Source organism: Rhinatrema bivittatum, chromosome 8 (genome assembly GCF_901001135.1).
Source record: "Rhinatrema bivittatum chromosome 8, aRhiBiv1.1, whole genome shotgun sequence".
Classification (NCBI taxonomy): domain Eukaryota; kingdom Metazoa; phylum Chordata; class Amphibia; order Gymnophiona; family Rhinatrematidae; genus Rhinatrema; species Rhinatrema bivittatum.
In genome coordinates, this window is record NC_042622.1 from 268,010,809 (window position 1) to 268,024,583 (window position 13,775).

Consider the following 13,775-nt stretch of genomic DNA (forward strand, 5'->3'; position numbering starts at 1 on the left):
TTCGGTTACAGCACCTACATTTTGGAATTCTTTACCCATGCAACTCAGAATGTCCGATTGCATAAAAAAAGTTTGACTCCTCCTAAAAAGTTTGTTGTTAAAACAGGCATTTGATTAAGAACTCCCCTTCCTACCCAGCTACCCCAATCCTATTTCCTATCCTTTCCTCTCAAAAGCCCCCACATTCCCTCTCTCTCTTTGCCCAGCATCCACAACTGCCATACAGGGTGAAGAGAGCATTAGCAGCATCACTTCCAGACCCAGCAGGGCAACAAAGTTGGTGTCCCGTCAGGCCCAGAAGTGCAGGAGTTGGCAGTCTCATTTTGATTTGGATGGAGGAGGGAACAGCCTCCCACTGGGCCAGGAAGAAGAAAAGAAAGTGAGCATAGACTCTTGTCAGGCCCAATAAAGGAGATTTCAACCAACTACCATCCAAGCAGATGAGGAGTCAGCAGCCTCCTGCTGGCAACACACCAGTTGAGAACCACTGGGTTTAGACCTGGACTTCCTTTGTTGGAAAAAGATCTCTTGGTTCTCTGCATTCTTTAATGTTCCTTTCTAGGCCAATGCCAGTCATGTGTTTTCCTTTTGTAAAGTACTTTGGATGAGAGGACAGCTGATCACCATTTGAGCGGTGTATCAATACTTCACTGCCAATCCTGGCAAGCTCCAACTTTAATCCAGAAAGGCATGGCACACACTATATGGAAAGAACTCAGCACGCAAGAGAATATTGCACTAGAAAGGGTTATTCCGACTCCTATGGTGTAGTGCTAGAAGGTGTTACTCTCACCCCTATGGCGCAAGAGTACAGCATTAGAAAGGGCTACCTCCACCCCTATGGAGCACAGTACAGCACTAAAGGGGCTACCCCAAACCTACAGCACAGAGTACAGTGCTAGAGAGGGCTACCCTCACACCTATGGTGCTCAGTTTAGCACCTAAGGAGTGTTACCCTCACTTACAGCAAAGTATTAGAGATTGCTTCTCACATACCTATAGTACACGCTACAAAGTAGATCCTGGACGACTGCATCTGAATATCAAATCTGTGACAGTATGCAACCAGCAGACCTGGGAAAGAGAAAGAAAATGAGTGAGTCCTCCAGCAATGTTGGAGGATAATGTGCTTCCAGCACAAGGTTCGTGTCTTGTACATTTTTGTTCAAGCTGAGAAGAATTTGCAGCTTGCAAAGTAGTCAATTACTGAGCCTCCGCTCAAGACTCAGGGACAGATTAAGAGATATTATTTCGAGATTTTCTTCCAGTGTTTCTTCTTCCCCTGTGCTCTCATACCCTCCCACCCAATGGGAGCTTGGTGTCCTAGAGCAGAGTCTAGTTTGCTCACAAGAGGTGCGCGACCCCCCCCCCCCCCCTCAGAATTTTTGTTTGCAAGCAGCACTGATCCAAGTACCCCATCCTGTGGCCAGGGCCTGCAGAAAGCAAAAGGTCAGGGTGCTACCTTCTAAAAGGAGAATTACTACTTGCCTGATAATTTCCTTTCCTCTGATGAGGGCAGGCCAATCCCCACCAGTGGGTTATGCACCTCTGCCAGCAGATGGAGTAAGAGGCAGACGTCATGAATATACAGTCCCTCCCCAACAGGGTGCTACCTTCTACCAGTCGACGTCCCCCTTAGGTTGAGCCCTCAGGTGCCTGGGTCAGCAGATCTTAGGTGTGGGCCTTTGCTGCTGAGGTGAAGATCCAAGCAGGAGGTAGAGTTGCAGGCCGCTGGGAAGTTCCCGCTGCGGGCTCTTTAAGTTGCCAGAGGTTCGGCGTGCGCACACTTAAGGGCAGCCCAAAGTTGGCGTCTACCCCGGTATCTGAAGCGTCTTTTGAGGGATCAGGGTTGCTGGTAAGCGTGACGATCTGTGGACTGCTGAGTGTAACAAGCAGTAATGCTTGGAAAAGGTATGCAAGGATGACCATGTTGCTGCTCGGCAAATCTCGACAAGTGACAAGCGGTCTAATCTGTTTCGCAAAGGAATCTCAGAAGCCACACAGGCAGCCGATGACTTCCATAACACAACGGTCTATAGTTACCTGCATTGCCGTTGTCCCCTGTTTATCGCCACCATGGAGCACAAACAGGCAATCAGACCTTCTGGAGAGATTAGTAACCACCAAGTAATGCAAAACAATTATACTCATTTCCATCTCTGTCCAAGGTGGGCAGGGAAATGGACTGATTTAAATGAAACTCCAAAACCACTTTTGGTAAAAAGTAAGGCACAGTCCAAAGCGGTACCACGCCCAGACACATACGCAGAAAGGGCCTGCAGTTCAGAAACCCGACGTGCCAAACAGAATGTCACCAGAAAAATTGTCTTGAAGCCAAGCAGCTGCAAGGAAAAATCATGCAGCAGCCGAAAGATTGGACCCGCCAAAAATGCCAGGACCAGATTAAGGTCCCATAAAGGCACCGAAAGCCGCAAAGGATGATTAAGATGCTTAACTCCCTTCAACAACGGAGACCCATTGGGATGGGAAGACAAAGGTCCACTATTGACTCGCCTCCTATAATAAGCGAGAGCTACCACTTGAATCTTCAAGGTATTAAGAGCCAAATCTTTATGCAATCGTCCCTGTAAAAATTCAAAAATCAATGGAACCTCACTCCGTACACCAGGCCTCGAAAATTCTCTAAACTCTCACATAAGCCAGAGATGTAGAAAATTTCCTGGCCCGAAGCAGCATGGAAATCACAGCAGGCGAATAATCACTTTTCAACAACCAAACCTTTTCAATGGCCAAACCGTAAGACAAAACAGATCCAGAGATCTTTCTGAGGCGGTAGCCTGAGGGGACTGCCCATCAGTAGTCTCTGCAGATTGGTGTACCAAAGCCTCCAGGCCCAATTTGGAGCCATCAAAAGGGTAGTGGTTTGACCTGCAATCTTCTGGACGATCCTGCCTATCAGAGGCCAGGGCAAGAATGCATACAGCAGGCCACTCTGCGGTCACTCCTGAACTATAGTGTCAATACCCAGTGCTTTCAGATCCTGTCTGCAACTGAAGAGCCATGGAACTTTCACATTGTGGGAGATCACCAACAAGTCTAGGTATGGGTGGCCCCAATATTCCACAAGGAACTGAAAGGCTTCTTCCGCCAGTTCCCATTCTCCTGGATTCAAGTTTCTCCTACTGAGGAAGTTGGCTCTGATATTGTACTTTCCAGCAATGTGAGAGGCGGATATGCCTAGAAGATGTTGCTCTGCCCATACTACCATGAGCGCACCCATCTCCTCCGATACCTGACTCTTGGTTCCTCCCTGATGCTTGATGTAGGCCACCTTTGTCGCATTGTCTGACATTATCCGGATCGCCCAAGTCTCTAGACATTCAGTGAACTGCAAGAACACTAGCCAAATCACCCACGCTTTCAATTGGTTGATGCTCCACTGCCGCTCCCTGGCATTCCAGAAACCTTGCATCATCAACTGACAGTGAGCCCCCCAATCCAGAAGGCTCGCATCTGTCATGAGCACCAACTAATCTGGAGTTTCAGGGAAACTCCTTTCCTGAGATGATCCGCCTGCAACAGAGTCCTCATCTCCAATAGTAGAAGCCTCACCGCGTAGTCCTGCAACTGTGGGTTCCATCAGGAAAGCAACGTGCGATGAAGAGGTCGCATATGTGTCCTTGCCCAGGGAGCTACTTCCAATGTGGCAGCCATCAATCCCAGGACCTTTAGTTAAGACCACACTGTTGGGCGAATAGCATTTGTCAGGGTCTGGACTCTAGCTATCAATCTTTGGATTTGATTCTCCAGCAGAAATACTGTGCCCTGCTTCATATCGAAGTGAATGTAGAGATACTCCAGAGTCTCAGATGGCTGCAAACTGCTCTTGGCCACATTTACACCTAGCCTAGCTCTTGTAGCAATGAGACTACTTTGCGAGAAGCCCGGAAACTCTTCCACACCTCGAATCAACCAGTCGTCCAGATACGGGTGAACCAGAATGCCGTCTTTGTGCAAGACCGCCGCTACCACCAGCATGACCTTGGAGAAGGTCCTGGGCACAGTGGCCAGCCCAAAAGGCAAGGCCTGAAACTGGTAATGGTGATCCAGAATGGCAAGCCATTGGAACCATTGATGTTCCCAGTGAATGGGGATATGCAGATATGCCTCCGTCAGATCCAGAAACGAAAGGAATTCTCCTAAGTGTACTGACATTATGACTAAGTGCACCATTTCCGTTCAGAAATGAGTGACCCACAAATGACAAATGACTCCCTTGAGATCCAGAATGGGCCAAAGGCACCCCTCTTTCTTGAGTACGCCAAAATAAATGGAATAGCAGCCCATATTTTGCTGAGATTCGAGAACAGGGATCATGGCTTTCAGGTTCAACAGCCTTTGCAATGTTGTTTCCACTGCTACCCTCATCTGAGGGGAATTGCATGGAGATATCATAAAGGCATTCAGAGGAATGCAAAGAAATTCTAGAGCACAGCCATCCCAAACCACTGAGGACCCATTGATACAATGTAATCAGGACCCACCTGTGATAAAAGCAAAATAGGCACCCACCTATCTCTTACAACAACAGGTGAGCCTCCAAATCTTCATTGAGAAGATCAAGGGGCTCCACTTCTGGAGCCCACATCCTTCCGAGACCTGTTGGAGGAAAAGGACGGAGACCTACCAAAGGGACGGGATCTCTGGGAAGACGTTCTCCGATAAAGGACTAAATGGCCAGTAGTCTCGAGTGTGGCCACTTGTACGAAAATTCCGAGAAACTGGCTTATCTTCTGGCAAGCAAGGGCCCTGGGCTCCCCCATCTATTTGCCATCTTTTCCAACTCACTGCCAAACAAAAGCAAACCCTTGAAGGGCAGTTTGGTGAGACTGGACTTAGAAATAGTGTCTGTCAACTAATTGCACAGCCACAGCTGCCAACTAGCCACTATAATAGAAGCAACTCCTCTGACTGCTATGCAAACCAAGTCTCAGCCCGCATTAGCTAAAAAGGCAGCCCTCAGTTCTACCATAGATCCATTATCCAAAACTATGTGCCAGAGTCTTGAGAAAGAAAAGGTAGCTCGAGCTACCAGGGCAAAACGAAACAATTTGCAAATTCATCGCCACTGCCTCAAAGGCTTGCTTAAGGAAAGCCTTAGTCCTCCAATCCTGAGCATTCTTAACAGCTGCTCCTTCTTTCGTAAGGTTGGTGGTTTGCTTAGTGACAGAACACACCAAAGCATTCACCTTTGGGAAACAGAACTGCTCTCTGGACTGCGGATCCAAGGGGTAGAAACCCACCAAGGCACGCTCCCCTTTAAAGTTTGCCTCTGGTGCACTACATTCAAGGTCAATAAACTCCTGAATCGTGGCCTAGGGCCCAACGGATTCCATCCTGCAGCACTGTTGCAAAGTTAGGTGATCACAAGTAACCAAACTGCAGTTCTTTCAGAGTTTTGTAAGAGGGGAAGAATGTACAGCAGGTTGTATTCACTAATTGACACAGCACATGTCCAGGGCTCACCAGGAGACACGAGATCCAAGACAGACTATACTCAGAAGCCACATCTTTATGGCACCACAGCCTACAGTGTTCTATTCAATTCAGAGCAATTTGGGTAATGAAGAGCATTAGCACTAACAGGGCAATTTTCACAGTCATTTCCATGCATAAATCCATCATCTGAAAAACTGACCTCTCTCAATGGGGCTAGAAGTCCATGCAGGATTCCACAATGGGCGCACTTTTACCTGCATTTAGAAAAGGTGCTCATGGGGGCGTGCTTAGGTTGGGGGAGGAATACAACATCTGTGGATTGCATTTTCAAACCTAAATGCATCATTTCCCATGAAATAAAATCCCCACACAAAGTGCAGATGCAAGTGACCATGGGGACAAAAGTTTCAGTGTGAAACGTTTGCACAGATCTTCTCTTTGGTGTACGGTCTGTGGGTCAAAGTTACCTGTGGACTTTGTCCAGAAAAATGGCAGCTGGAAATGGACCATATGACCTTGCAGAATGAAACCCACTAACCATGTGCCCTCATCTGGCATCCAAATGCCCAGTTCCCTAACGAATAGCTAATAAATGGGCTTATTTCCATGTCAGACTCTTACCCTTGCTTTCTGCACTATAGGGGCAGGTGTTGCTAAACTTCCTGGGTAGGTATGAGGCAGGAGGTGAAGATCTGGGAAGCTCCTAGCCCTAAGTTGTGGCTGTTTGCTTATGTAGGTAGTCTACAGCTCCAGAGTCAGGCTGCAGGGATCACCCCCCCACACCCCCTCACCCTCCAAAGTGTGATGAAAATCCAGTGGCCAACTACAAACAAATTATTTGGCCACCAGTTTTTCAGAATGAGGTGGTCACTGGATCAGCTACTTTCAGAACAATCTCTGCAATACTATGCAGCCCACAGCGAGAATACCTGGAACCAGAATGTCCCCAAAGCCGAGGAGAGAGAAGGGTCTGTCACAGAGGGCCAACGGGGAGGAGTTTAACCGCGGCACTTTCAACACCATCGGAAGCTGCAAGAGAAAAGCACATCAGGTGGGGCAGTGCACCAGGAAAGAGCTCAGGCACTCGGGCTGTGCCGCGGCGGTAAAGCCACCGAGGCAGTGTTTGATCACTCCCTGCCACGCCACTGAGTCTAACACATGTAGCTGCGTGTGAACGTTCACGGCAGTGCAGTCCCAGTGGAAGCCCATAGGAGGAGGAGGAAATATTTAAGGGGCAATATTTAAAATTTATGTGGGGCCTGCAAGCACATTTTCAAAGGGAAATTCCCAGCCTCGTTTCCCTTTGAAAGTGCAGGAGCAACCATTGCCGCAGGTACTTCTATCCCCATGGGCTTTGCACCCTCCCCCGCTGCTCTGTCCCTTTGTGGCACATGTAAAAGCGTCCGTGCCATGTCACAGCTACAGAACGGGAGGGCAATTTTCAGCCCCTGGTTTTACCCAGGTAATTGCTTAGGAGAATTGCCACTGCCCCTCCCCCCCCCCCCCCTGTTTTCTAACCTTGGTTGCAGGAGTTTGAACTGGTTTGTTCTCTTTCCTTTCTCCAAGTCCATTTTCTTTTGTTTTCCTTTACATTTCCTTCCTCCCCACCCCATTTCCTGCTTCTTTCCTTCTCAGGGCACTCCCCCCCCCCCCTCCCTAGAACCTGCTTCTCCTTTCTGTCGGCTCCTCGCGTTTTTTTCTTGCCCTCACTCTTGCAGACTCCTTTTTTTCTGGCATTCCCTCCTTCACCTCTTCTATTTTCCCAAAATTCTGTCATCCCCCGTCTTCCACAGTCTCTCCTCCTTCCCATTTCTTCTACTGACCCTCACACACCCTAGAAGCTGCTGCTGACCCCTTCACCTCCCCTTCCCACCCCCCCCCAGTCACTGCCTTCTCTCTCCCCATTCTCCCTCTAGTTTCCTTCTCTCCCTCCAGCCACCGGCGTACATCTTGCCATCAGCTCTCTCCTTTCCTTCCTCACCCTCCATGCCTATCGCCGGCAGCTTCTCCTCTCAGAGCAGTAACGCCTGTCACTGCTGCTCAGAAGCCTCTGTCCGCACAGACAGAGATTATGGCGACAGGAAAGCAACGCTATCTCTGCCCCCACCTGACCCTGGGGGTTTTCACGTCTCAGCATTGCAAGGGCACAGCAGAATTGCCATCCTTACCTTTTCCCGCGTGGAGGAGTCCAAGGGGCCCGCTGCTACCCTCACCATTATACTCTCCCCACTCTACGGAGGGAAAAAAAAAAAAAGCACAGCTCTAAAACCAAACGGGCACAGGAAGGCCAATCCCAAAAATTCAGAGTATAACCAAGATCGCTACCAGCTCTTGTTCATCTATACTGCGAGCGGGGGTAATAAGCATGCCAAGCGCCGGCAACAGAGACGGCCTTAGTGCAACTAAGGAGTTTCTTTCACTTATACCTTTTGGGGTGAACTGCATCGAGATGGCACATAAGAAAGGCAGATGTTCCAGACAGACTCTCTTTTGCCCCCCCATGCATTTCTAATGGGAACACTGCCATCTTTGCCCGTCCCCCCCCGCCTCCAGTACCTTCCCAAATCACTCATCAACTTTAAATAGCGGCCAGATTTGATGTGCCCCCCCCCCCCCCCACAAAGTTTGGTGGAGCTTGGTACAGCTGTTTCAAAGTTATAAATGCGCACAGGGGGGAGGGAGGTGGGGGGAGAGAGAGAAAAACCACAACACACTCACACACACATTTATCATCCGATACAAAATTTCCCCATTTTGTTTCAGGTCGTTTTTAAAATGAAAATTTAAATTCAGATGAAATTTCATCGGAATCTCATTTAATTTTGAAAAATCTAAAAAAAAAAAAATAAATAAATCACCCATCGGGCCTAGGGAATAGGCCCGGACCCAAAGCAGGGGCTGTGGCCTAGGCCTGAGCTAGATGCCGTGATCTCAGCCAAAGCCCAGGTCCAATTCTGGGGCCTCAGCTAAGACCTGAGTAAAGGCCCAGGCCTGAAAGTTTTCACCGGGGTCAGGAAATGTCCCGACCCCCATTAACCTTCATCTGGGATAAACACTACAACCAGTCCCAGGCTAGAAATCAGGACCTCGATCTAGGCCCAGACTTGCACCAAGGCCCGGTCTGGAAGACCGGGTCCCAACGTCTACTCCTCAGCCTGGAGGCCCAGACCCAACGCAAGGGCCTCGGCCTAGGACAGAGCCTGGGTCCCCACACCAGAGCCTGGTCTGGAGGCCGGGTCCCAATGTCTACTCCTCAGCCTGGAGGCCCAGACCCAACGCAAGGGCCTCGGCCTAGGACAGAGCCTGGGTCCCCACACCAGAGCCTGGTCTGGAGGCCGGGTCCCAACGTCTACTCCTCAGCCTGGAGGCCCAGACCCAACGCAAGGGCCTCGGCCTAGGGCAGAGCCTGGGTCCCCACACCAGAGCCTGGTCTGGAAGACCGGGTCCCAACGTCTACTCCTCAGCCTGGAGGCCCAGACCCAACGCAAGGGCCTCGGCCTAGGGCAGAGCCTGGGTCCCCACACCAGAGCCTGGTCTGGAGGCCGGGTCCCAACGTCTACTCCTCAGCCTGGAGGCCCAGACCCAACGCAAGGGCCTCGGCCTAGGACAGAGCCTGGGTCCCCACACCAGAGCCTGGTCTGGAGGCCGGGTCCCAACGTCTACTCCTCAGCCTGGAGGCCCAGACCCAACGCAAGGGCCTCGGCCTAGGACAGAGCCTGGGTCCCCACACCAGAGCCTGGTCTGGAAGACCGGGTCCCAACGTCTACTCCTCAGCCTGGAGGCCCAGACCCAACGCAAGGGCCTCGGCCTAGGACAGAGCCTGGGTCCCCACACCAGAGCCTGGTCTGGAGGCCGGGTCCTTGGGTCCAGGGTCAGGCCTAGGCCTTGGAGGTCCTCTTCTGAGGTCTTCTTCTTCGCTCCTTCAAATCACGCTATTTTATCAGGATGCAGAGTAAATTAACTCTGGTGCCTCCTTCCCAGCAGAGAGCACCGTTTTGATGTAGGACAGTAAACTGAACTGCCATATACTGTACCTAAATGGCGCCTTCCGCTGGAAAGGAGGCACCAGAGTTAATTTACTCTGACGCATGCCAAGCAGACAGCATGACTTGAAGAGTGAAGATGTCAGAAGAGGACCTCCGAGGCCTGGGCTCTGGACCTGCACTCCCGTGCCTGGCATCCAGACCCAGCCTCCGGGTCATGCCTGGGTCGAGGCCCTGGCATTGGGGCCGGGGCTGGGTCCAGGCCTTGCCCTTGACGTAAGGCCTAGGCAGAGGCTGCAGCTGCTTACTGTAGCCTGGGCCTCAACTGCGCATCTCCCCCGGACCGGGTACGTGGGATCCTGGAATGTTTCCAAGGTGGGAGGGATGGATGGTCTGCCCGCGAGGCCTTGGGAGACCCCCATTTCTTTATATATTTTTCGTTTTTTTTAAAACGAAATAAACATGAAACAAAATGAAATTCATGGGGGAACCCCCTCCCCCCCCCAAAAAAAAAAACAAAATTAAATTTTTACCCCATGCACCCTTAACTGCCATTACTGCCTTCAAATACACCAAAGCCGAAAGGAAAGCCTCTTTCCTGACTTGAGCATTGAGACAATAATGCTTTGCAAATGAATGTAAGGAAGCCAAACTAGCTGCTTTGTACATCTCCTCTGGATAAACCAGCTGGAGGTTGGCCCAGGAAGTCATCTGTGCCGTGGCAGAATGTACCCGAAAACCTCTTAGGCAATGTCAAATCCTCGGCTATATATGTCAGACCTACTGCCTGCCTACTTAATAATCCACCTCGCAACTGAAGTCTTGGATGCCAGGTTTCCCTTTATGGGACCACCGAATAGTACTGAAAGTTGGTTCAACTTCCTCAAACTATTGATCACCTTCAGATATCCGAACAAAACTCTGGGCACATCCAGATGGTGAAGCTGTTCATAGACTTCTGGAAAGGAACAACCCTCTGATTCGGGTAAAACTGAGACACTACCATATGAAGGAAGGAAGGAACGAATGAACCATGTGGAGAGAGAGACCATCTCATCTGAATAACCTTAAAAAAGGTTCTCTCCATGACAAGGCTGGCAACTCTGAAATTCTGGCAGAACAGATGGCCACTAGAAAAACATGATTTCAAAGATCTTTAACATAGTTTCTGCAAAGGACTACGTTCAGGCCCCAAGAAGGAACAAAATCCCTCCTGGGAGACAGAATATGCTAGATTCCCTTCAGAAATCTCTATAGCAGGTAACAACTGCCACCTGCACCTTAAGTGAATTTAGTGCCAGGCCCTTCTTTATATCCTGCTGTAAAAAAGTAAAAAAGAGCCACTAAAGACGCCCTTCTCCTCAACAGATCCTGTTTCTCACACCACACTCCAGACCCTTTAGGGATGCTGAAACTTTCCTGGCTCTTAACAGTGTAGCCACCACACCTTCTGAATAGCCTCTCTTAATCAGGGAAGGACTCTCAAGACAAAACTGAGCCAGCTCTTCATGAAGATCCAGCCCCCTTTTCACCAACTCCTGATTCATTCACCTCAGTCTCATTCTGGTCACTAAACAAATTCGACAGTGCAAACCCAAACTTTCCTTCTGCCGTCAGGTGAAACATACATGTCTCCTTGCAACGCATGTGCTATTGAGCATCATATGATCTCTAAGTCATATGATGTTCTTGGTCAGCTAGCACTCTTTTCAACACCTGCCTTATTAATCTGCAGGTACCCGGGACCCAGATTGGCCGCTGTTGGAGACAGGATGCTGGACCTCAGTTGTACCCAGAAGGGAATTTCTTATATTCTTATCCAGCCTAACTCCACTCCCCTCCATTATACTTATTCTCAGGCTCACTTCTAGTACCTTGTTCACTCTTATACCAAAATATTCCATCCCGATGACCTTATAAGAACATAAGATATGCCATATTAGATCAGACCAAGGGTCTATCGAGCCAAGTATCCTGTCTGACAGTGGCCAATCCAAGTCACAAGTACCCGGCAAGTACCCAAACATTAAATAGATCCCAAGCTACTATTCCTTATTGATTAATAGCAGTTTATGAACTTCTCCTCTAGGAACCTTTCCAAACCTTTTTTAAATCCAGTTACACTAATTGATGTAACCACATCCTCTGGCAATGAATTACAGAGCTTAACTACATGTTGAGTGAAAAAGAGCTACTTGCTAACTTCATGGGGTGCCTCCTGGTCATATTATCTGACAAAATAAACAATTTACATTAACCTGTTTAAGTCCTTTCATGATTTTGTAGACCTCTTTCATATCACCACGAGTTATCTCTTCTCCAAGCTGAAAGCCCTAACCTCTTTAGCCTTTCCTCAAGGGGCACCCATTCTATGCCCCTCATTTTGGTCGCCCTTCTCTGCAATTTCTCCTGTGCAATTATATCTTTTTTGAGATGCGGTGACCAGAATTGTACACAGTATTCAAGGTGCGGTCTCACCATGGAGCATTACAGAGGCATTAGAACATCCACCATTTTATTTGCCATTCCCTTCCTAATAAGTCCTAATATTGTTTGCTTTTTTTTTTTTTTTTGACCGCCACAGCAAACTGAGCCAACAATTCATCCACTATGATGCCTAGATTTCTTTTCTTAGATGTAACTACAGCAATGGTTATTTTTCCCTATATGCATCACATTGCATTTGCCTACATTAAATTTTATCTGCCATTTGGAAGCCCAGGCCTCCAGTCTTACAAGGTCTTCCTGCAATTTATCACAATCCACCTATGATTTAACTACTCTGAATAATTTTGTGTCATCTGTAAATTTGATCACCTCACTTGTCGTACCCCTTTCCAGATCATTTATAAATATATTAAAAAGCACCAGTCCAGAAACCCAACCAACATAGAGATCTGAGTTCTTTGCTCCTTCATGCCCCCTCACAAGTTATTGAATAAAACCCTGTGAACGAATCGTGCACTCTGATTTTTTTTTTTGATGGATCGGAGAGCTCTAAAATTGGAGATCATGGCGACCAGGAAAAAAAAATCTATTGAACTCAAGCTGTTCTCTTTCAATTTGGGAGGATCCCGGTTTGAGGTCTTGAGCAATCTGTCTGAACCTGTGGAAGTGGTGTCAGAGGTGGGCCTAGTTGAAAGTGATACTGCAGGCGTGGCTGTTAATAATGATATACTTACTAAACAAGACTTTTATAATTCGTTCATGGAAATTAAACAAGATATTCAATCGCTGAAAGAAGAAGTCCATGAGATAAGTCTTGGACTTCCATTCTGATATGCTTGATATGGGAAAGGGAGTGGAGGATGCAGAGACTCAGGTTGAGGAGCAGGTGGCACATATGAAATCCTTATCTATAGAGGTTTCCGAGCTGCATAAGACGAATACAGAGATAGCTCAAACTGGAGGAGAATCGCTCGCGCCATTCTAATTTTAGGATTCAGGGTCTCCCGGAAACAGAAGAATTTTCTAATGCGTCACAGGTGTTGCAGAAAATATGTGGCACAGATCTCAATGCAAGTACCTATGCCTGGCGAGCCGAGCAGGAGCTCCAAGTTGGTCACTGAAAGGACGCACATGGCCTTAGGGGCCCTCCCCTCAACACTCTTAGAGACATAATAGCTTGTTTACATAGCTTCCTTTCCAAAGAGGACATTATGCATGATGAGCAGAAAATGAGTCACATTACATGGGAGGGCCATACTATCTTCATTTATAATTATCTCTCTCCTGCAACTTGGAAACAGAGAAGAGATTTAATGATGATTTTAAGATGGGAGAATAACTGTTATAAATGGCTATATCCTGGTGGCATGGCCTTTACATCAGTGGAGGACATCTAAAATCAAAACAGAAGAGGCTTATACTATTTTGAGAGCTGTAGGAATATCTTACATCCTCAGGGAAGCAGAGCAATGCTGCGCCTCTGCCGGAATAACCAAAATGGCAAAGAGTTGGTAAAGAAGGCAGATGTCTGAAAAGAAATTTTGGAGATACCTCATTGCAACTATCATTGTCATCCCAAGATGTTCAAAGACTCCTTTCTGCCTGAACTTGGAGATGGGAAGCAAGCTAAGGAAGGGTGCACTGATTTCTTTATTTAATTGTTCATTTTGCGTTACCTCGGCTGGGGAGAGGTGGTAATATGTTCTGCTTGGGGAGGAGAAGGTGGTGGGGTGACTCATTCCTCCAAAGGGTAGGAATCTACTGTGAGTTAGTACACAGGGAGTATGGATTAGGGGTTTATCAGAGCATTTCCTGGGCTGTGGGGGAAGGGATATCTGTGTATGTGCTTAGGGAATGCTAGTCTATCATTCTCGATAGGACTCT

General features: G+C 48.3%; 1 protein-coding gene across 2 annotated transcripts in view; it reads right to left on the bottom strand.

Moving 5' to 3' along the window:
- SPPL2B (signal peptide peptidase like 2B) overlaps positions 1 to 13,775 on the bottom strand; it is a 119,109-nt gene that overhangs the window by 22,657 nt on the left and 82,677 nt on the right. For both annotated transcript variants that reach the window (XM_029610794.1, XM_029610795.1), the window contains exons 11-13: positions 7,629 to 7,691; positions 6,390 to 6,489; positions 997 to 1,074 (exon numbers count right to left, since the gene is read on the bottom strand). In XM_029610794.1, coding sequence (XP_029466654.1) covers positions 997 to 1,074; positions 6,390 to 6,489; positions 7,629 to 7,691 — 241 coding nt within the window. The remainder of the gene's footprint in view (positions 1 to 996; positions 1,075 to 6,389; positions 6,490 to 7,628; positions 7,692 to 13,775) is intronic.